Raw genomic sequence first — 23,912 nt, forward strand, 5'->3', positions numbered from 1 at the left:
AACCTGGGTCCTCTGGAGGAGCAGTCAGTGCTCTTAACCACTGAGCCATCTCTCCAGCCCCATATGCCTGTCTTAACATTCCAAAAGAATGGGCATATCAGCTTTGGTTCATTGACTTATTCATCAACAGATGGACATCTGTGTGTGTCCATCCCTGGCTGCTTCCATGTCTTGGTTTCTGTCTCTTGAAACCACAGTATTCCACTGAGGGGTGTTGCAATGCAAACTGCAGATTTGAGATGTATCCAAAAAAGAGTATAAAGCACCCAATTCATTATTTATAGTCATACACTTTGGAATTCTTTTTTATAAATTTGGTTAAATAAAATTTTGCCCTTTAAAAAAAGAGAGAACGCCTAAAAGAAAACAGAAGAAGTGGGGACCCTTCCTCCTAGAGACTTAGTTCAGCTTACCCCACCCAAAAGTGGCCCTGAGGGAGTGGGGACCCTTCCTCCTAGAGACTTAGTTCAGCTTACCCCACCCAAAAGTGGCCCTGAGGGAGTGGGGACCCTTCCTCCTAGAGACTTAGTTCAGCTTACCCCACCCAAAAGTGGCCCTGAGGGAGTGGGGACCCTTCCTCCTAGAGACTTAGTTCAGCTTACCCCACCCAAAAGTGGCCCTGAGGGAGTGGGGACCCTTCCTCCTAGAGACTTAGTTCAGCTTACCCCACCCAAAAGTGGCCCTGAGGGAGTGGGGACCCTTCCTCCTAGAGCCCTACTTAGCTTACCCCACCCAAAAGTGGCCCTGATGTGAGGAGAGGGGCAGGGTCTGGGCGGAGCAGTCATTCTGAGAGTCACTCGGCACCTAGGGAGCCACAGAGAGGACAAGTTCGGGCAAGAGTGGGTAGATGACTTCCCCCTGGGAGGAGACCCATGCCTGGAATTATCAGACAAAGGGAATAATTGGAGCGGCCAGTGACAGTGCCTTCAGCTGGCAGCTGGCCTGGGCCGTGCTGCGTGGCTGGCTCCTTGGGCTGAAGCACCCAGAAGCTCCTGGGCTCCCCTCCCAAGGGCAGCTACACGAGAGGCTTTGTTGCCTCCCGACCCAGGGGCTAGTCCCTGAGCTGCTCTGAGAGGCCAGGGCTCTGCCGTCACCAACCTGCTGTTCACTGTCCCTGGGCCAAGCGAGGAAACTAGATCAGACAGCCTATTCCCAGCTCCAACATCTCAGGCCTTGGAAAATAGTCCTGAGTCAGGAAGTCCTGGGATCGAGCCCAGGTTTTCTTTTTCCTAGTTGTTTAACATCTTTGCTTGCTCCCTACCTCCCAAGGGGTGACAAAAAAATCTTCACAGACGCGCAGGGTCCTTTGCCCAGATGGTGTGGCCAGTAGTTCAGAATCAATGTCCCAGTGACAGAAAGGATTTCGAACTGAGATAGTCCATCTCCTCGGACACCATGTAAACCGGTCCCTAGGATGAGCAGGAATAAGTCATCCAGTAATGCTGGGAGGGGCACAGAAGCAGAACTCGGTGACTGTCACATCCGGTGGACTGGGGGGAAACCATGTCTAAAGACTGAAGCGACAAGTCTGGCACAACAGCCCAAATGGTGACAGTGTAAAACAACCCGCCAAACCCAGCCTGGGGGCTCAGCTACCCCTGCACTTCACCCTCTGCCTGGCAAGGCGGTGCCTCTGCCAAGCCTTGGCTTCCTGGGCACAGACTCTCTGAGTTTCATTCAGGAACAATTCTTGGCTGGGGAGGTTTCGGGTTTACTGAGAATCGACTGAAGAAGTCATGTGTGACTCCCAAGTGGAGCCTGAACACTTCTTGGGGGTCTGCTGAGGACGGAAAGTCTGAGGCACGAGAGATACACTGGAATGAGAGAACCTCCGCCTGCTACCCTCTCCCCGGGGAGCCCACAGCTTCTCCTCAGGAGATTCCATTGCTGAGAAGAATTGCTTTAAAATGAGCAATGATGGCAAAACCCAGTGGCAGTGATGGTGTGGGGTCAGGGCTGCAGGGAGAGGAACTGGGTCTCCTCATTCTGCAGGGCACTTTGATTTCATGTACGGAAAGTATCCATCCTTAGGGAAGGGGAGGAAGACCAGGGAAGGAGAAGATGAGAGACAGAAACAGAGCAGGCGAATATGGCCAAAGCCCTGTGCACAATCACCAAGTACTGGAATGACGATGCCCATGTGAACGGGTAAACTGAGGTATGGGCACCCCATTGTCCAGTGGAGAAACCATAGGTTACGAATGCTGGTCAGAGCACAGCAGCACCGGGGTCATCTGGCCACCAGAACTTGTTGCAGTAATAGCTGGCCTCTACTGTCACCTTCATAGGTTATTTCCAGCCTCGTAACAAAGCCATAGTCTCTCTGCTCACTCCTGCAGGGAAGCTTCTGTGTAGACAGAACGCTTTGGCAGAATTAAGAGACAGGAGAGTGAGTTCTTGCCAGGGAAGTCTAGGTAGTAAGATTTTTACTTTTAAATTCATACTAGGAGAAATGAAGAGATCTTTGAGGTGAAGAGCAATAAACTTCGGCAGATGAATCCAACCATGCAATGACTACCAGAATCGAGGTCTAGACTCTCCCTATACTGCCCAAAGCCCCGCCTCTTTGGGCCCCTTTGAGTTAATTGCTATACCCCAGAAGGAACCACAGTTCTGATCTTTACCTAATGGATTGATTTTGTGTTATCTTTTTAATCTATTTCTTGACAGGGTCCCACTGTGTAGCCCTGGCCGGTCTGGAACTCACAATGTGGACCGGAGTGGCCTCAGATTCACACGGATCACCTGTTTCTACCTCCCAAGTGGAGTTAAAGGCATGCACACCACGCCCAGCCCAAACCTTCAGCTTTATAAATTTACATGTCTTCCTGGCACAGGGGACACACTAATCATCTCTGTATCCTCCCAGTTTTAGTAGATGAGCTGTCAAAGCGAGCACTCTGTTTTTAAGAGTCTTGATGCTCAGGCTGGCCTTGAACTTGCAACCCTCTTGCCTCTTCTTCCTGACTGTTGAGATTATGGGTGTTTGCTACCATACCTAATCAGTTTTGCCTCTCCTTAGCCTTCATATACATGGACTCATTCTGCACGTCCTCTTTTTGTGCCAGGCTCCATCCTTTCACATGGGGGGAGGGGCTGAGCCTGCAAACATGGATGGTTTTAGCAGCATTGGAAGCAGATGGGAAATCGAGGCAAAAGGGGGGTAGATTCAGAAAAGGCAGCAAGAGAGGGAGAACAGAAAGTGTCCCTGTGACCAGAGTGAGGAGCACAGGACTACCCTGGCCGTTCCTCAGAATGTGTTTGTGACTTCCCTGAGATGATCTGAGAGAATTCTGAAGTAGTTCAAGTACAGGAGAAAATGGAAGTATCTCAGAGTGAGGGTGGGGTGGGGGTGGGGCTTCAGCTTCATCAGCAGAGCTTCAGCATTGGTCCAGGCATGGGCTTCCCCGTGGACACGGTGAGGAGCCTTCCCAGAGCTGACCGCAGGAGGTCTGGAGAAGAAACATAGGTAACCACAGAAGATGGCGTAGCGTGGAGTCTGGGAAGGGCTTGGAGGGCTTTCTCATTGTCCAGTTGGCTGATTCGCTCGCCACTAATTCACAGTGTTTGTCCGTCCACAGCTGCTGCTCATCCACTCGCTAATGCTGGGACTTGGCTTAACTCCCCACTACGAATCAGCTCTGGCTAAGGCATGTGCGGGCATTGAGGGTGAGGCCCGGGGGAGGGGCTGTTGGCAAAGCTTGCCTGCTGGTTGTTCCAATTCTATCCCAATTCCAAAATTCTGGAAAATTCTTATTTTCGAGGAGCATTCTTACCATATCTTAAGAAAAGTCCCCCCCTCTACTATGTTCTCCCTAAGGATTTGACTGGTCGGACGTGAGGCTGGTGATTCAACCCTCCGAAGCAGGAAGGACTTCAGTTGATAAATACAAGGTCAGCTCCATGCCTTGGGTCCATCGGTTATCACAGAAACATGTGGGGGATAGAAAACCAAAGTCCTGGGTTAAAGAAATTTCAAAAGCAAAAACAAGCCTGGGATTCACACTTCTAGGCTTTCCAGAGGATTGACCGCCTTGTCTATTCCCAGGAAAGCCATGGCTTCAGAACCCTTCCTGCCTACAACATCCTAGGCACCTTCTTGCTCCTCGGGATGCCTTGTGAGGTTACCTGGCAGGATCTCAGAGAACCCAGAAATAGGTCAAGGCCAGGAGAAGGAAGTCGAACTTTACAGGAGGTCTGAGTTGGAGAAAGGAACCTAAGAGTGGCAGGGACAGACCATGCTTCAGGCAGTCACAGAGACAGAAAGGGTGGCGTGAAGGGTTCTGCAGCAAAGGGCGAGAAAGGCCAGTGGCCACCGGATGGGACAGCAACTGCCAGGCAAGCACACCCCACTCTCTGTGCCTGCAGCTGGCACTTTCGCCCGGACAGAAGCACGAAGTAGGAATACTCCAAAGTGGCCACTTAGGTCTTCTGGGAAACGACCTGGCTCTACAGAAGGTGGGAAGGCCCCTCAGTCTGGGTCCCTTCCCGAGGGAACTCAGGTCAGGTTTGTGTGTGGGATCACGGCTGGCTGCAGTCAAGGGTCTGCAGAGCCTGGGGGCCTCGCCCAAATCCTAGCTCTACCTTCACCTGAAGCTAAGTCTTTTTGTAGCCCTGGGCCTCAGCTGCCCCACCTGACGGAGGAATAAGGGCATGGTGGAAGCTGTTTGCTACAGTGTTGGGCACAGGGAAGGGGGAATTTCTAAAGCTCGCAGGGTTCTTTAGTGAGAGCAACTCCCCTAAAGCCCATTGTCTCTGTGAGGGGAACCTGGAGCATTAAAACAGTTAAATGACTTTTCTTTCCTTCTTCTTCTTTTCATTAACAGAAAGGAGTAAAAACTGGTAGAACAAGTTAAAATGGCCTGTATTTCATTTTCTGTAAATCCCACCCATGTCATCCCCTCAGAGTTCAAGCAGGGCATCAGAATAACCTGGTGGGGACCTCCCCGTCTTCATCTTCGGGGCTAACTTGCCCTCCACCCCCATCATTTGTCCCATCTGGGTGTGACTGGCTGGGGCTTGAGGAGGGTGTCAGAGGTCATCAGGACTCCCAAAAGACAGTGTCTCTTTCCCAGGTGAGGCCTCTTTTATGGTGACACGCTGCATCCGCCAGGCTCCGGGGCCACCCTCCTCGTCATAAACTAAGGCTGGCACTGGCTGCTCCCTTTGTGCCTTTTGTGTCACACCCTTTGTGTCCCAGCTTCTACCTCCCCTGGGGCCTCCTTGTGGCTCCAGGAAGCAACAGGGGGTCTTACAAAGAGTTCTCTGGGCAGACAGATTTCTTCCTTTAAAGCGGTTGGATGTGGTGGCCTTTGGGGGTGATTTTGAACTCACAGCCGCAGCTGACGACAGGCTGAGCCAGGTTTCAAGCCTCAGTGTGTCTGAGTTAAGAGCTTGTCAGCATTACTCCTGACGGGAGGCATAAGATTTTCACTTACAGCCTTCATTTTCAATACCTCCAACCCACCTTGCAAGCTTCAGGCAACCCCCAACCCCCGCCCCAAGAATGGAGAGCAGAAGAGGGTGAAACTGGTCCCATCCAATTCGGACTGTGTCTGTGTTGTCACTGGGCCATAGTAAAGGTCAAGTGAGAGACGGTGACCCTGGAATAGGTCACCAGTCATTCAGAGGCTGCAGAAATATGGCCAAACCACCAAAGCCACCGACTAGAGAGTAGGGTCACTGTCACCTCCCTATCAGGACTCTTATTTTCTCAGAGGCATCTCCAGAGCTCTTTAGTGGTGACCCTGGTAAATGCAAATGATGGAGCCCACGGTGCACAGGGAGGGGACCAGGGCCGAAGACTCAACTCCACACCATTTGATTGTTTGCTGCTGAGGCTCCATCTTGACTTCTCAGGAACCTGGGCAAGAGAGCAACAGTCATGCTCACACCTTCGGAGGCAGGGGAATGTGGTGACTAAGCCTCAGCCTCATCATCAGGCACCTCTGCCCAGGGGTGAGGGCATTAGGTGGCAAAGAGATAAACACTCCCTGCGCTGTGGGGTGGCAAGGCATACCCACCCCGGTGATAAGAACGATTGCCAACACTCCCCAGGATGGAGCTAAGGGCTTTGCTTGTGTTACGTCACCTGCCAAAGCCTGACAGGGTAGGAGTCATGCCCTGCTCCACAGACTGAAACTGAGCGTCAGGGTGGCCGAAGGACTTGCCCAAAGTCACATAGTGTGTATGTGGTAGCTCCAGGATTTGAACTCAGAATCCAAGTTCTCAAGTATGTGTGTTGGAGCCAGTGGCCCAGAGTTGAGACTCTGGACCCCCTAGGGTGAGGACCAGGACCACTTATGGGCTCACAACATACACAGGATGCTGTGAATTTGATAACAAAATTGATTTTTGCAGAAGTTCATGGGAGAAAAGAAAGGCTTCCCTGAGGGTCTTTATGGGATTTCCGATCAGCTTCCAGGTGGGCAGGAATACACCTGACTCATTTCCCTCCCCAGTGTGCGGCAAACGGGACAGCCTGGGCCCTGGGAGCCCAGGTTGGAACCAGACTTCAGCCACTTCCCTTCTGTGGTTCTCACAGAAAGCCCCCAGCTTGACTCCAATAGAGAGGGGTGGGCGTGCCTCAGCTCTGTTTGCCTTAGTAATGGCAGGATTAGCCGGTTTTTCAGAGTTCACTTTTATGTGGAAGTGGGCAGTGTCTTGTTCTAATCGTCATTTCTAGACCAGCGAGGGACCCAAGGTACGCGTTCCTGGGGAGAATGGGCCTCTGGGCTCCCTTGGGACCTATGCGGCTGAGATGACCTTCCTAACAAGCCTGCTCCTTCCAGGACCTGGGCCCCAGTGGGCCTCTCCCTCTGGCTGCCTCCAGTTCCAGCCGTTCCTGGCCACAAGACGAGGACCCCTACACAATACTTTAGCACCCTACTGTTCCCTGCTCAGCTCAGCACAAGCATTTCTGATTGGCTCCTGTTTAATAACTACAAAATTCCCATTTTCTGCTTACAAAAGGAGTCATGTTGACATCTGAACTAAAACTAAGAAAGTGTAAATTGCACCTGCTCCTTTTACGTGTGGTCCCCATGCCTTCCTCGCTTCTTCTGAATGGGCTCTACCAATAGGGGCAGACTTAAGAAGGCAGCGTGAGAGAAAGGCTGGAGGCCTGGGGATCAGATCACAAGGGCTCCGCTTGGGTCACCTCACAGCTGGGAGGGCAAGTCTAGTGACAAGCATTCAAGGCACCAAGGGCGCGTCCACAGCCCCTCCTGGGTCACAGCCTGGTGCCTGGCTGTTTTCATTGTCTTGTTTTCCTCCTCACAGCCGCGGCGAAGGGCACACGTATCAACTGATCACTCAGGATCAGAACCAGAGCTTGGGTAGACTTCTGCACCAGGGATGGTTCGCCTAGACCTTGTCTGTGAGTGGGATTGCTGGACCGAGGGACGGACTGACGAGGTCCCCGTGGGCCTGGTCTTACCCTTGTTGATCCTGGTAGTGTGTTTCCTTCATCCTTGTCAAGAATGATCGGGAAAATGACTGCTTATTTGTGAGGTGCTGAGAGACCGTCTCTCAATTTTAAGGCAAGACTTCAGGGTGACTTTGGACCCTGCACGGTCCAGGAACCACCAGGCAGGAACGGAGGTGGTGTCAGGTAGAACTCATAAGGGTCTGAAGTAATTCGTGTAAAAGGAGCTGAAGCTGGCCCACTCCTGCCCATGTCCTGACCCTCCAGGAACACAGCTTCCAGGCCAAACAAAGCCTTCAAAGGGGGCTCCTGTGGACAGTGGTGGTGCACGCCTTTAATCCTAGCACTTGGGAGGCAGAGGCAGGTGGATCTCTGAGGACAGCCTGGTCTACATAGTGAGTTCAGGGACAGCCAGAGCTACACAGAAAAACTCTGTCTCAAAAAAAAAAAAATGAGGTGGGAGCATGATCTCTATGCCTCCATTTAGGTTCCATGATGATAGAGAAAATCACGGCAAACCATAGAGCTCACGACAGACCTCTAAGATCCCTTGTGTCCACGCTGGTATCTCTGGTGATGCTCCAGCTGAGAGCCCAGGTTCTTTGCCTCACCGCGACCCCTGGGAAAGAGCTGGATGTGTAGAATGGGCTGATGTAAGGGAGGCTGGGTATGGATGCTATGAACACGGCTGTGCACTGACGCGGGAAACCAGAAGTTGGTTGGGTGGACCCCTTTCTAAGCGGAGCCCAACTACACAGCATTCCTTTATTAGGCACCAATTGTTTTGCCACTGACCTTCCATCAAGGGCTCATCTAACCATCCGCGGAGATGACGGATGATGGGGAAAGTTACGGATGTAAAATCACAGGCGCAGGATGAAGACCTTGAGATACACTAAAGAGGGGAACACGGGCTTTAACTTCAGGGGTCTTCCCTTGTGGGTGAGGGAGGGAAGGCAGCAGACAGCTTGTCCATGGTGTTAAATAAACCCTTTTGTAAGTTATACCCATATTTCTAATTGTACAACATTTATTTGTTGACCGTCTGTTGTGCTGAGGTTCGGGGCACACGCTGGGTAAGACTTTTCTTCCTATCGGTCATTCACTCACAGTTCCTGCAATTCCTTTACACAAAATGTCGACTGATTCGCCAACTTCCATTCTGCTCGCCCCCTCCCTTTACCTGTCAAGGCCCGGACCAACTCAGAGGTCTCTGGCACAACGCTCCAGAACTCAGCCTTCAGTAAGACAGAAATGGTCTTACAGGAACCAGGCCCCTCTGAGCAGGGAACCCTGCACCCCAGTCTTACAGGGACAGGTTCTAAGCAAGTACCACAGAGTTACGGCTTAATAAATGACAATAGCCGCCATTGCTAAGTTAAGGTCAGGTCTAATATCTGTGTTCACTGCCTAGATCTGGCATGTCAGCTGACTCCAAGTCGTCTCTGTGTGGGCATACATGTGCATGTTTGTGTGGTCCCAGGTATGTTCTCAAGTGCTGTTTCTCAGGCTTGGTCCATCTTGGATTCTTTGAGGCAGGGTCTCTCATAGGCCTGGGACCAAGTAGGTTAGGCTGGGAAGCCAGTGAGCCCTAAAGATCTACCAGAAATCTGTCTGTCTCTAACCCCCTAACTCTGGAATTATAAGTATTTATTATAAGCCACACCTGGTTTTGTTTTTTTTTTTTTAATGTGGGTTCTGGGGATAAACTCAGGCTATGTTTGCATGGCAAGTGCTTTATTGACTGAATCACCTCCTGAGCCCTCAGTCTTGTCTCTTTATCTCCACCTCTGCCCTAGGAAGGACAGGAATACAATGGCTATATATAGTCTGCGGGCACTTTCTGTGGTGGTGAGGGGTGCCAGGGATCAACCCCAGGTCCTACAGAATCTGTGCCGCCCAGCTACACTCTTAGCCTTGTTTAATGACGGCAGAGCTGCAGAACTGTATAGAATCTCTAAGTATTAAAGCGGCACAGACCGCCTGGCAGGAGTGGGGCAAGGGATGAATACAATCTTGTCGTTTCGGTTCCCACAGGACATCAGCAGGTCAATATTTTCTTACGGGCTCTGGATAGTCACGAAGGTCTGGGGTCTGAGATGAAAGCACTGTCAGCGAGGCCAGCACAGCGAAGGTTGCCGTGCGGTTGCAGCCTTCGCAGCCCTACAGAGCAACGATGGGGCTAACTTAGCACCGTGGTCCTCGGTGGGGCATCCCCCTCTTCTGCAGCAAGTGGATCATGAGCAGTCATGGAAAGGATGTGGTGGGATGAAGGCCGGCACCACCCCCAAGGACAAAGTGACTGTTCTGGGTGATAGTGATATGTGATGCCATCCACATAGTGATTCCCTCTGTAGAACTTTAAGACAATTCTGAAGCCATTTCTGAGCCCTCTCAGCCTTGGTGCTTCCCTCCCTCCCTGGGAATCTAACAACTATACATGCACGTACTGGAATATTGGGGACTTTCCATCTCCCTATGTCCTTGTGGATGTTCTCCAAATAGAGCTCCATTTCTAGAATTGGGACAAGATAACCCACAGATGTCCACAGATGTTTTGACTCTGTCCCCGGAAAGGGGTCAGAATGACCTCCAGATGTTCCCTGTTACCTCACCTGATCTGGCAACCGCTCTCCAGCCCTGGCTCAGACCACTTGTTATTAGAAGCCCCCTGAATAATCCAATCCTAATAGTTGGAAAACAACCCCCGAGTCCCCCCCCTTGTTTCTATGGCTTTTTGCTTTAAAAATGGCCTGTGACAGGCATTCGGGGTCCTTGGCATTGAATGCTGAGTGACCCTGCCGTGGCAGAATTAAAATCCTCTTGCTTTTACATCAACTGCAGTGTGAGAGTATATTCTTGGGGTAACTCCTCCTCGGTAACTGGACTCTAGGGTCCAACACCTCATTTGGTCTCTTGGGGGTGGGGACTCTGACTCAGCCGTAAGCCTTAGCAAGTGGCTATAGGATAGACAGAACTTGAACCCAGAGTAGTCACGGACTTAATGCAGTTCTGAAAGCATGGAACCAGAAAGACCGGGGTTCCAATCTCAGCTTTCATTTAGTAGCTTCTTCCTTCCAGTCAGTCACCAAGCCTTAGCCTAAGCTCTTCACTTATAAAATGGGGCTACCATTTTCTTCTGGAGATTTAGATGTAGTTTCAATGGTGAAGTCTGATGAGAAAATGGGCGTCTCTAACCACCAAGTACTAGGGGGTGGGTACTGAGCAAAGCACTTCACTGCAACATCTGATTTAACCTTGTGTGGGGGGCCATGATTTTGTACCCAAATATATGTGAAGAAACTGAGATTAGATCTTGTCAGTTGCCCAACCTCATGGTGCTGGTAAGTTCCTGGGCTGGGACTTGAACTCAGTTCTGTGTCTTCTAGCAATACTATCCCCTAACAGAGGTAACTCTGAGAGGGAATAGCAGCCATTACTAGTTAGTGTTATTACATTACATCTGATTGGCTGGTCTCTGCTTATAATTTCTTAGAGAGAGCAACCAAGAACTGAGATGTCCATGCAAGGACAGCTGTGCTAGCCCCTGACCCTGGGCTATGCCATATTCCCAGGAGTAGGAAGGGCAGGCAGCTAGGCTTGAGTAGCATAGCTTCAAAACCTTGGCCTCTTTGAGCGGTCAAAGTCCACGTTGGCCTTACTACATGACTGTGAGGACTCTTGTGACCCTGCACACCATTTCTGGCATCCTTGGTACCTATCCCGGACCACTAGTCCTTCCGTCTTATCCAGGACACCTTCTGGAGGCGTCCCGTGTAAGAAGGCACGGAGACCCTACCCTCTGCTGATCTCTGATGGTGGCTGAAACTATAAAGCCAGGACCCAAAGAGGGAGAGGACCCATTTATAAAGGCCAGCGAGCACAGACATGCCACCCGAGATCCCAGCACAACCCCCTCCCAAGCTCAGCCAGCATGAGTCACACCACAACCATTGCAACACAGCTGACAGAAACTCTCCGCCGTGCACGAGGTAAGACTGCTACGCAGAGAAGTGTGCCATCCTTCGGACCGCAGCGGGCCTGCAGCTCCTGTCACCGCTGTGAGTGACCGCCCGCAGATCCAGTCCACCGCTAACTCTGCCGCTGCCTTCAAAGACAGTGAGCTATTTGCATCCCTGTTCCCTCAAATCATGGGAGGATAATGAAGTGCCTGGCTCCCTTTTGGTAATGACGTGATGCACACGAAGGCTTGGCGTGCAGAGCACCCACTGGGAGCCAGACACTGAAGCCGGGTCTGGAACGCAACCAAAACACTGCTCCTAGGGAGCTCACATCCCAGAGGAAGAGAGGATAGATGATTTGATGAGGAGACTATGAGGCAGTCTGAAGGGCTTTGCGGAATAAAGCGGTGGACATCCAGGGACCGGATGTCTACTTTCACAAGCCCAACTGGGGAGGGCTACTCCACAGAACTGGCTGCATTAGCAGTCTCTATGGTTTTTTGCTATTACCAGGGCCCCTGGGTTGGCCTCTAAACAGACTCCAGCGAGAAAGCTCTCTGGTTACTCTTCAAATCCAGCACCCTATCCTAAGATCTACCTTGAATGCTACTTTACCCTGAAAAGCTCCATCCAACTGTCGGGACCTTGCTTGCCTTCCTCAGGAGGGAAGGGGTATGCCCAAGGTGAGGTTGGCAGAGAAGTGCTTTGCCAAGGAGGGGGCGGGGGTAGGGGTGAGAAAGGCTGAAAGCATGGTTCCAAGATGTGTGTCTTAGATTCCCTTCCCCCCTAACCCTGATGGAAGCTCTTCGCCTCTGCTGGTACTTGCGGCTAATCTGGGTTTACCACCCCAGGTAGCACGCACCTTTCCCCCACCATCATGTCACTTAGAAGGTATCTGATTTCTCCTGAGTGCCCAGCGCAGAGCCAAGCACTTCCAACGACCAGGCAGCTAAGACTTCTGAAGGCAGCCACCTTCAACTTTTCCATCCTCTCTGGACTGGCCAGAGGCATGTGGTCTGCCCACATCCCGTTGAGATTGGCATCACACAAGATGAAAGGCTGCCCTGCCTTATGTCCCCACCCCATCACACACACGCACGCACGCACACACACACACACACTCATGCGTGTGAAGAGGGGGAGGGTAGTAAACTCCTCCTGAGCAGAAACCAGGATATTTTTTTTTTCCTCTGTTGCCCCAGAATCCAGAGTGAGGAGACCTTGAATACACAGGTGCTTAGTAAATGTCCCCTGCGGACTGAGGCCACCAACTTCAACTCAAGGAATTGCTAGTCTCATAGATCATTGAAAGGGGCTCTGGACACTAGCGCTAACTCTCACTCTTAGGCCAGTACACTAACCTCCAGCCTCCATTTCCTCCCTCTCGCGTAAAGGGCATGGCTGTGGGGAGGGGAGAAAGAATTGACAGCAATATCACCCTAGTCGGGTACGGAGAGAACCAGAAGAAATCACTTGGCTAACAAAACTAGAACTCAATGTTACCTTAAGGGGAAAGTTCTGGAGAAAAGAGAAGGGTACAGAGAGCCTTTCTCAGGCAGAGACAGTGAACATAAAGAGATGTGATGTCTGTAGGGAGACGTTTCTGGGATCCAGGATACTAGCTGGAGGCGGGTCGAGACTTCCTTTGAGCCAAGTACCTGTCTGTCTCTGTATTTTTCCTCTAGTTCCGACGTTCCTTCCCGGCATTTGTCTCCTCCCTCGTCTCCACCCCCTCACCCCCTCAGCGAGGAAGGAATTGGCCACCTCCACCCGGTCAGCCCCCCAGAGCTCCGCCCCTGCCGGTGGGCCAAGCGTTAACAGCTGCACCTGCTGCAATGTACCTGCAGTCGGCACCTGTGCTAGCAGCCAATCAGCGCCAACGCCGCGGGGAGCCGCTGTCAGCAAAATCTCAACATCCAAAGCGCAACATAAATCAAACACTTTCCTGGGTAGGGAGGGAATGTCCGTGTCAGACGAGAGTTAGAGACGAGCAGCGGGCAGCAGCGCCTGGGTGCCAAGAGAAAGATCCCTGGAACCCGACCTCGGAGAAGGAAGATGTCTAATGAACTCGAGTGAGTAGAGCGGCGGATGTCTGGCCTCCCGGCCTCGCCAGCACGGCCGAGGCTGCCTGGGGTTCCCTGCAGGGGAAGAGCAGGGAGGCCGGCGCCAGGATTCACACGGCAATTTGTAAGGGTGAATGAATGGGCTGACGATCCTGCCCTGGCGTGTTGAGGCACGCTCAGCTCTCTATCTAGGGCTGGCTGTTTCCCTGGGAAAATAGTTTTTCTTTCTCTGCGTGTTGAGCAGTTTCGAGGAAGGGAAACACAGGGCTGGCTGAAACTGTGACTCTTGGCATAGCGTTTTGATACTCTGAAGGGGCGTTGGAAAACAGAGACACTTCAGCCCTGTGGATGCTTTCTCTCCTCTTGCCAAAAGGAACTTCTTCGAGGTGGTTCTCAGAGTTGTCTTAGGCAAAGAGTTGAGTTTCTCTAAAGATTCTTGTTTGTTGAGTTGGAACAATCCCAAGAGAGGGTACTACAGTGTAGGGGCTGAATACATACTTACTGTGCTGGTTCGAACCCAGGGTCTGTCCCTCCCAAGTTGTTTGTTCTTGAACAAATATTCGACTTATTCATTTTCCTCATCTGAAAAATGGGAACAAGAATGCTTTTGTAGGCTTCTTACGTGTGCTGAGAGCTATAAAATACTTACCAAAGAGCCAGGTCTGAAGCTGAGTTCAGTAAAATGTGGTCAGTTTTACCCAGAGGCAGAGGTAGTTCTATAGCTGGGGAAGCCGAGGAGTGATTGTCGGTGAGGTCATCTGTGTTGCCTGGCAGGTGCATTCCTGCCCACATCTGGGATTCAGAATCACCGACTGGCTGCTGCTGACCTCACTCTGGGCCTCTGCTTCAGGTCCAGACTTAGAGAGGATGGGATAAGGTTAGGGTGTGGACAGGGAGTAGTAGGAAAGGCTGGAGCTCTGGAACACCAGCTTCCCTTTCCTCCCATCGTCGTAGGTGGGTGAGCAGATGCGAGAGCTGAGTAGTGTTGTTCCCTCCCCTTCTCTCTCTCTCTCTCCTCGGAGCTTTTCCTCGGCAGGTTAGGAATTGAAACACTTACAGGCAGAAGAGTTGGCGGATCCTGACTGCTGACAGGATTCCTCCCACCAGCTGGCTCTTAGGAGTGCCTGGCTCGGCTAGCTACACTCACTATGTTGGCCAGTCACTACATTACGAGCATCAGATTTATTTTTGAATGGATTCTTGGTACAAGTGTTGGCCCCAACTAAAGTAAAAGTAGAAGCACTGTGCTGGCATCTGGGTTCAAGTCCCGACTCCTCCTCTTATTACCTGAGTGACTTTGGGCAAGTCACTTTGCGCAAGCCCTAGACTTCTTACCCGGAGACTGTGACCAGTAGCAGTGCTTATGGAGTTGTTATGGAGTTTTAGATTGCTTTAAAGCCATGTAGGAAGCATGCTAATAACATCTTTCTCACTTCGTGGAGAAATGGGCATTTCTGAACTTCCTTGTTTTTATTTTCCCAAACTTTGAACACACACACCTGAGATACGTCCCCAGCACAACTTAGACGTGCCAATTAAAGCCACCAAGACTGCAGACAATCTATTCAGGCTGCTCCTTAGGGGGTATGTGTCCTGCAGCTGGCTTATTTGAACAGAAGTTTTTCTACTTGTCCTTAATGGTTTGGGTTTGAAGTCAGATGAGCGGACAGCAGAGGCTTCTCCATTCCTGGAAGCCTGTACCTGCGCATAATTGCAGGTCAACTCTGAAGGTACTATTTGTGATTACAATGGCCGACCCTGGGGGTTCAGCTGCTCCTATAGCTGGTGTGTGTGTGTGTGTGTGTGTTTGTGCCACATACTTGGCTTGCAAGTTCTGAGCTGCTGCTGCTACTGCTGTTGTGCCTTTGGTCTTGATGTAACCTTGCCTGGAAAAATCATGCTAGGCCAAGCAGCCATCTCGAGCCCTCAGAGGATGAACGCCTTGTCGGCCCTGGGACAGTGGTGAAAAGTCAGGTTTGAATTTGCTTCAAGTCAAGTTGAATGGGTTTGCTCTCCCTGACTCTAGTTTTCTCACTAGTAAAGTGTGGACAGCACACCTACCTGGCAGGGAAGCCCTGGGGTCTGGTGACCCACCATCTGGCCCACTAGCCCCAGTCCTAGGCCTCCAGTGGGAGGTGGGCCTGGAAAGGCTGGGCCCTGTAGTCAGAAACCAGCTCCAGGCAGCTGGTGGGTGGTGAGCACCCGGCCTTTCATGTGGTCAGGCCCAGCGCCTGGCGCCTCTGCCAGCCACCCTGGTGCTTCCAGCCCACAGCCTAGCAATACCCCGCGGCGAGAGCAGGCTGCGAGGGTTCCTGGAGCTGTGACCTTCTGGCTCCTCAGGGAAAACAGCCTGGACTTGCACACTGCCCACTGTGGGCCTGGCTAAGTGGGCTGTCAGGTACAGACCCTGGCCAAGTCTGGAGACTATGGCTCTCTTGAGAGCCAGATCCCTGGTGACCATTGGCCTCTTTGGACTCTCCTGAGTGTCCTACAGTGTGCAAGGCTGTGCAAGATACCTGCTGAGGGATTAGGGGGCGGGATGTCACCACCTTACGTACACAGTTGGTCCATCCTGGGGGCACTATGCCTCAACACCCTGGCCTCTGCATCTAGCGGCCCGGGGGGGTGGGGGTGGGGCTTCTGCTATGGGGAACAGAGAGTGAAGAATGACCACAGAGGAAGGCCCAAGGCTAGAGGGCTCACAGCGCTCCCCGTCCCCGCCACCCCAGTCCACAGTGCTGAAAGAGTTAACCCGGAGCGCCGCCCCGCTGCGGTTTTGTGGTCGAAACCATGATTGCCAGGAGCAAATTTTTGTCGTGCACGAGGTGTGTTATTAAAAGTCAGAGTTACGGGGCTGGTGAATGAAAAGTTAAAAGCCCTCATTAAACTCCGGCTGTAAAACGGGGCGGAGAGGGGGCGGGGGCAAGGGTGGTGGTAGTGGTAGTAACGGCAGTCGTTGCGCGCATGCGCCCGGCTGGGAGGCACGGCGACCTGATGTGGTCCAGACCAGCTTCCCAAGCCCTGGGCTGCTAGATTCAGACAAAAAGAGGGATAGTGGCTGAGCCCGGAGACCTCCAACTGCACATTAGACACTTTAACAAGCGCTTGATCAGAGCATCTCGTTCGTCCTTCTCTGTAACTGCAAGAGGAATGGGCGTGTCAAGTGACATTGATTAGCCAAGATCTTCTAGAAGTGCTGGGGTCCCATGGGGATCCCAACCAGAGCCAAAGCTTCTGTGCGTAGACATTAGGTATAAGGACGTAGATCGATTCCCTGCTTTTTGTTTTTCTGTAGGTTTCTCGTTATGTATGTATGTGTGTGTGTGTGTATGTATGTATGTATGTGTGTGTATGTATGCGTGTATGTGTGTATGTGTGTGTGTATAAGAGAGTGCCTCTGTGTACCCTGTCTGGAACTAAGTAGCTCAGGCTGGCTGCTTTCAACTCGTGATCCTCCTGCCTCAACTTTGCCAAGGTTGGGATTACAGGTGTGCACCACCACACCCGACTCACAATTTTATATACTTGTGTTTTACAAGCCTGCGTTATTTTTGAAATGAGGTAAGGGAAGAGAGAGTTATTATCTGTAAGAAATAATTATTATTGGCTCATCCGGAACACCGTTCTCAGAACGTCGCTCAGAGCATTTGCCTGGCAAGTCCAAGGCGCTGGGCTCAAACCTCAGCCCCACCACTAACAGTAAATAAGTAAAAATGAGGTCCCTGGCTCATCCTCACGTGGGAACTTGGATATGCAAATTCTTAGCCCTGCCCTAGATGTTCTGAATCAGAAACTCTGGGGGTGGGGCTGGCCATCATTTGTTTTAACAGGCCTTCCAGGTGATTCTGATGTGTGTTCAGGTTTTAAAAACCACTGGCCTAGAAGACCGGGTAGAGGACGTGTGGGGAAATGAGGCCACAGACCTGCTGTGTCACTGCTGAGTCAGCAGACCCAGAGGGCCATCCCCCCCACACCCTGTGCTCCTACACACACACACACACACACACACACACACACGCCATGCTGCAGGGTCACACCTGTGTTTAAAGCCCAGCTCTGTTTGTGGATTGGTGACAAGCTTTTCACATCAGTTCCTGCATTTGTGAAACAGTGATTTAAAAACAAAAAAAAAAAACCCAAAAAACAAAAAAACCCACCTCTGAGAATGTGGATGAGAAGAGCAGGGACTGGTTGTGTCAATCAGTCAACTCTCTTCCCTTCACCTGACTTCGCTCCCCCTCTCTAGTACATCTGCCTCCTACAAAGGCTCAGGGAGTTAAGGCACTGGTCACCAAGTCTAACGGCCTGAGTTCAATTTCTGGAGCCGGATGGTGAGAGGAGAGGACCGCCTCCTGCAAGCTGTCCTCTGACCACACGTGACGTTGCGCAGCATGTGCTTGCGTGTGTGTGTGTGCACACAGACATACACACATGCATACATATATACGCATATACATTCATGTAAAGAGTTATTCTCTTGGGTCATCTCAATGAGCCATTGAGAACTACGGACGCGGGGGACGTTGGAGACTAGACACTGTGTCCCCAGCACTAAGCACATGCCATCCACCACAGAATAGCCCTCAGGGACTGTTTGTTGAATGAATCAGTGAGTGACTGAAGGAAGAGGTGCTGATCTCTGATTGACAGGCAGATTTCAATTTTGTTCCACACTTCTATTTAGCAGTAGAAAAAAAAAAAGAAAAAAAATCAGACAAGAAACCAAGAGAATAGAGCATAAAAGAAAAATTCCCATACCGGGGAGAGTTTCTCAAAGGGCAGAAAGCGAGTTTCTGGTATAATTATGAAATGGCATGTAATTAATTCGAACGCAGCCAGCAGTGTTATCTGGAGCCTGGCCTCCATCAGCTTGCCCACTGCATCCAGATGGGGAACTGGCCCTTGCCACTTAGCCTGGAATCTCCAAGAAGGCCGTCGGCTGCCAGGAGGAGATGACCCATCTGACAAAGAGAGGAGAGAGTGGGGTTGGGATGGCTGCTGAACGCAAGCATTTGGGGTGGCGACGCTAATGGGATAGTTCGCATCATGGCGTGCTCGCGTCTGCCCTGCTCTGTCTCCCCGCATCTTTCACTAGTGTTACTTCCTGGACTCTCTGTGAAAATGAGAGACCTCGAGTAGAAAGTCCTTAGCTGGCGCTTGGTACTTCGTGGTTCCCGGATGAATGGTTCCTATCATCACATTTTGGTGAGGCTCTCACTCCCATCTTCCCACAAAGGTACAGAGATGTCAGGTTGCTCGCTGAAAGACACACAGCAAGGGCAAGGCTGGAACCTAGGTCCAAATAGCACTGGGGCACACCCCTCCACCCATGCTGCCTCATTCAAACCGGGGCCACCACACATTCTTGTCCTGTACCCCACCATTTCCCCTAGGGAGACCCCTGTTTCATGTGGATAAGGCACATTTCACAACACGAAAACCAGAAAACCAGATGGACCTCTGGGAAGCACCAGAACCCTGAGGCTCCCCCATCATGCTCAAGAACACCTTGCGTGGGGCTGGCTGAAAAATGATTCTGCTGTGAGCCGTCATGGCAGGGCGTCCCTGTGGGTGACTGGGAGTGTGATTGATTACTGCTGATGAAGCTGGGTGGCTCACAGCTGGGCTTGGCAAGTCACTAACTGGGTGTATCTGGGTGTCAACACCCAGCTCAGGTGGCCCCTGGGACTCTTCCTCCTTAGGCTTAGGGAACTGGAACCCAGCTTGCCCAATCTAGGTACTTCCAGAGGTGAGGCTTGAGGCTGCCCCCTTTGGCGGTGGCCTTCTTCCCATTCTGCTAAATGCACACCCCTACATTACTGAGATGCCTGCAACATGTAGGGTTATTGACCTCAGAGCTGGATGGGTTGCTTCAAGACTCCTGAGGCGTGTTGTGTGTTTTTAGGTCTTACCTCTTCTTTGGGACTTCATGTCTAAGGTCTTCCAATCCCTGGAATTGCCAGGGTTCTAACAGAAGGAAATGGGCGGTGTCTACTTAGTCTCCCTGGGGATCTGAAGTGGTTCTGTCCCAACGCAGCAGCCACTGTGAGTCAGGGCGCAGCTGGGATAAAGCCTTACTTCTCCACTCTTGGTTTCCTCCATGGTGGAGCACGCTCAAGTCAAGGCATGAGGCTGACTGGACATGAGACAGCTGATAGGGCACCCTTCCCATGCCAGGGAAAGGTGTATCTACCTGCCTTGCGCCCCCCCCACGCCTGAAGGAGCCAGGCCTGGGGAGCTCCTCCCTCTTGCCCAGCTTTCCAGCTCTCTCTCCGGTGGAGAAGAAGGGATGGGAGGCTGTGGGATGGTAGCTTTGTGAAGGCTCTTGATGTGGCAAGCTGGCGACCCCAGTTCCAGGCCTGATGTGTCAGTACTAACACGGATCAGTAGCCTTGTCCATGGGTGTGTTCCGTGCTATCAAATTGGGCCAGTCATAGCATCCCTCCCTACCTTACAGGCACATTGCAGGACCTCAGATATGACAGGTGGATGACGGGTATGTGCTGAAAAAAAAAAAAACAACACACTATGCAAATGAGAGGGATTATCAAATCCTGGACGCCAGGTTCCTCCCCCATCAGTTGGCCTTCCTTGAGTCAAGATAATACATGCAAAGCACCAGCCTCACACCCAGCACACAGTAGGGCCAGCCAGGCTGAGACCTTGGCCCTTGGTTCTCAGTTGGAAGGTCTCAGGTCCTCCCCACCCATCTTCTCCCTGTACCCTGCGCCTCTTTCGATAAACATCCATCATTACCTCCCCAGGGTTCAGGCAGCTCCCAGGGCCCCTGGCTTCTTCACCACTTTCTTTACCTATTTGATATTGGTTGGCTGTCTTGTCTTCATCCTCCATGATGTCCTGCTGTCCCTAGGACAGAGGCTAGACCACGGCAGTCACTTGACAAATAACGTGCTAAAGAGACATGGGACACCACGCAAAAACCCAAACCATAGGTTTTGCTTCCCTCCTCCATCCCTGGGTGTAAAAGGGGCTTATCGTGGAGTTCCCAGGACAGGTTCCCAGGTCACCTCCTGTCTCCCTTGTCTATTTCGGTGTCTTTAAAGTAGGACTGATAACCACCATGTGTGTTGGGAGACTCTGCCAGATAAGGACTTCGAAAAGCAAGGCAAGGGGTTATTACACTGTCTCCCTTGTCTTTTGACTGGAACCGGTTCACAGCCCAGGGCTTGTGATCATCCAGGGACCTCAGGCAGTCTCCCCTTCGCCCTCATTCTGGAGTACCGGGTGACGATGATGATGAGGGCCCATTTACAGTGCCATTATTGTTGGCAGGCTCATAAGCACATTTCTTATGTTAATGCATGTAATTCTCCTAACAACCCAGGAGAGATTAACTCTGCTGTAGAGTAGCCACCGGGGTGACTCTCGGTGATAGCGCTGTATTCTCATTAATATTCTTCCCAGCAGTTATCTCGAACTAAAATTAACTCACCTGCCTGTTTATAGTCTGTCAGCTCCAATTAGACAAAAAGTTCCATGGGAGCCGAGCCTTATCTGCCTTGGACTTGGCTGATTTCCCAGGGCCTGGAAAAGCCCTTGACTGGCACATGGGAAACGTTCAATAGACCCATCTAACAGATGGGGAAATTGGCCGAGAAGGCTAGACACCTTCCTTCCTCAAGAACACACAGCTCCCCAACTCATGAGCTTGTGTTACTTCTTCTCAGGGTGCACCCTTATCAGGATGCTGCGCCCTGATAAGGTCTGAGGTCATCACAAATGTGGCCCAAGGACAAGTTCTTTCCTGACTAGCTCTCCCCTTCTCTGTCTTGGACAGAGACATCAACTGAGAATCTGGGCAGAACCTAAGGAAGGTGACCTCATAGGATGGGTATCACTCAGCTTCCCCTTTGTTCTGAGCCGCCACTCAGAAGGGCAAATTCCTTCTTGGAAGCTCTTTCCCATTGCACCCGTAGCAGCTCCTTCAATGTTTGGCTCTGCCTCACCCACTGGGCCGTGGTCTTTCAAAGAGCACAAAGCCCAGGTCCTGGCTTCAGGATTTGGCACCGAACTCTGCTGGCCTTATGCACAGTCAAGACTTCCAGGGAGCAAATTGCTTAGCCTTAAAGTGTGAGGTCAGCTGGTGGCAAAAGTGGGCATGGGCAGCAGGACTCCAGGGCTCTCAGCTCCTGCCCAGGAGCCCTTCTGTTATTGTCACCTATTCATGCCTCCTGCTTGTGTGGGTGAGAAATTCCTCTGCACCTTGTGGAGAACTGGTTCAGTGTATTCCAGAGGAGGGAAATTTCCAGACTAGGAAAGGCTTCTAGAGAGGAGGTGAGTGGGGGCTGAGAACTGATGCTTGGAGTCCAGGCAAGAGGTCCGAGTTCAAGTTGAGCCCCAGCACTTCCTGGCTGAGAGGCTCTTAGCAGTTGGTGATTGAGTCTCTGTTTCTCCTTCTGTCAAGGGGATAGTGGTGTTTGTGTCTCGGGACTGTGGTGTGTGACAGATGAGGTGCCATCAGAAACAGTTGGCATGGTGTCTGCCTATGGTAGATGCTTAAGATACTTGAGGGGCTTGTTTATCAAGGAATAAGATTTGGGGATCCAGAGGGAAGCATTGGAGACCCTTGTAGCCCAGGAAGACCCCCATATGAAAATGCTGTCCTTTTGTTTTGAGTTACGACCCTATTGTTTTTTTTTTTTATTTATTTATTTTTTTTTATTTTACAAAAAGGGTCAGAAAAGGGATAGTCCTACAAAACCAAGACTGGCCATTTCTTAGTCAGTAGACCAGGAGTGGTACCCCAGACCCGTGTGTGACCAAGTCGGTAACACAGCAGCCTCTCTGCATCTAGCTCCAAGCCAGCTTTGAACATTGGTGTGGTATGCATACATTAGGCGCTCCTTATGTGCCAACAGGGCGTGTGTGCATTGAGCATTTATGTGCCAGGCAGGGCTCTCAGCATCTTCTCAAGTGTGAATCAATGTACCAAGTCTGCATAATCCTACATTTAGGACCCTTATCCATAAATGAGAAACACTGTGAGCCCTGGCAGGCCTTGCTGACCAGCAGGGGAACAGGGAAGGTAGGGTCCCTCAGATATCCCCTGCTTGTCCCATGCCAGCTTAGGGAGTTCCTGATAGCCTGGGGCCTGGCAGGAGCAGGGGCTCATTCAGTAAGTTCCTCTAACCCCAGGCTTGGGGGGCAGTGAGGAGGGGCCACTTCACACCCCTCTGTCTCAAGGCCTCTTATACTCGGGTGCGCCTCACTTGTCATGCTCCTGCAGCCGGAAGCTTTCTATGTTTTTCCTTGATTCAATAATCGGCAGCCCTCTGTGCCTTTCGTGGTCTCAGGACAACCTCGGGAGTCATGCTGCACTGTCTGGAAGTTTCATTTTCTGGAAGAGTGTTGCCATGACTCTATGTGAACAGTACGCGCCATGGGAACACTCTGCGGAACTTCTCAGAGGCCAGCACTGTGGTCCTTGTGTTGGAGATAAGGGCATCAGACCCCAGGTCTGCAGCTTCTGCATTCAGATCAATTTGGCATTTGTCTATAACTGAGGTTCACGGCCCCATTGGTCTGTATCTGAGGCTCACCACCCCATTGGTCTGTGTCTGAGGCTCACTGCCCCATTGGTCTGTATCTGAGGCTTATTGCCTAAGGTAGCAGAGGAGGAAGTCTTGAGTTCCTAGGGCTGGCACCTCCTGGCAGTGGCAGGAGCTGTGTCTTGGGGACCTCCCTCTGAACCTAGAAGAGATAATCCTATTTGTGTGCCTGTGTTTGCAAATGCATGTATATGTGTACACATTTGTACACATGCTTGTGCATGTGCTGGTGTACATGATACGCGCATGTGTATGTACACGCATGTGCAGGTCAGATGACAACTCTATTGGTCGTTCCTCACACACTCTCCATCCTGCGTATTTTTGAGGCTGGTACTGACCTGGAATTCACCATCTAGGCTAGACTACCTGGCTAGTGAGTCCCAGAGACCTTCCTGTCCCTGCTTCCGCAATGCTGGGATTACAAGAGCACATGACTGTGTCTGGCTTTTTTTTTTTTTTTTTTTTAACCTGAGGACCAAACTCAGCTCTCCAGGCTCGTGTGACAAGCACTTTACCAACTCTCAATCCTCAAGTGACCGCCCTCCCCATCTGCCTGCAGTTTCAGGTCCGTGCGACTGCTGAAGAATGACCCTGTGAGCTTCCAGAAGTTTCCCTACACTAATGAGGACGAGGCCTGGAAGACGTACCTGGAGAACCCTTTGACGGCCGCCACGAAAGCCATGATGAGAGTTAACGGGGACGACGAGAGCGTTGCAGCCCTGAGCTTCCTCTATGACTACTACATGGTACGCTTGCCACCTCGGGCCCCGCGCCCGCTTGTGTCTCTGCTGTCGAGCATCAGGGTTAGCAGCTCCTCCACCCTGGATCTCTGCAAATGGCATCTCCCTCTTCCTGATTAAACCCCACTCTCCACCTGGGCCTCAGCCCA

General features: G+C 51.5%; 1 protein-coding gene and 1 non-coding gene across 2 annotated transcripts in view; one reads left to right on the forward strand and one right to left on the reverse strand.

Moving 5' to 3' along the window:
• Positions 1-2,796: 2,796 nt before the first annotated feature.
• Positions 2,797-2,899, reverse strand: LOC130884567 (U6 spliceosomal RNA). Its single transcript, XR_009058085.1, has one exon. It is a non-coding gene; the product is annotated as a U6 spliceosomal RNA (small nuclear RNA).
• A 10,405-nt stretch (positions 2,900-13,304) lies between these two features.
• Positions 13,305-23,912, forward strand: part of Grhl3 (grainyhead like transcription factor 3) — a 28,854-nt gene continuing 18,246 nt past the window's right edge. Inside the window, exons 1-2 of the mRNA XM_057784561.1 lie at positions 13,305-13,460; positions 23,583-23,769. Coding sequence (XP_057640544.1) covers positions 13,444-13,460; positions 23,583-23,769 — 204 coding nt within the window. The 5' untranslated portion in view covers positions 13,305-13,443. The remainder of the gene's footprint in view (positions 13,461-23,582; positions 23,770-23,912) is intronic.

Source organism: Chionomys nivalis, chromosome 11, assembly GCF_950005125.1.
Source record: "Chionomys nivalis chromosome 11, mChiNiv1.1, whole genome shotgun sequence".
In the NCBI taxonomy this organism is placed as follows: domain Eukaryota; kingdom Metazoa; phylum Chordata; class Mammalia; order Rodentia; family Cricetidae; genus Chionomys; species Chionomys nivalis.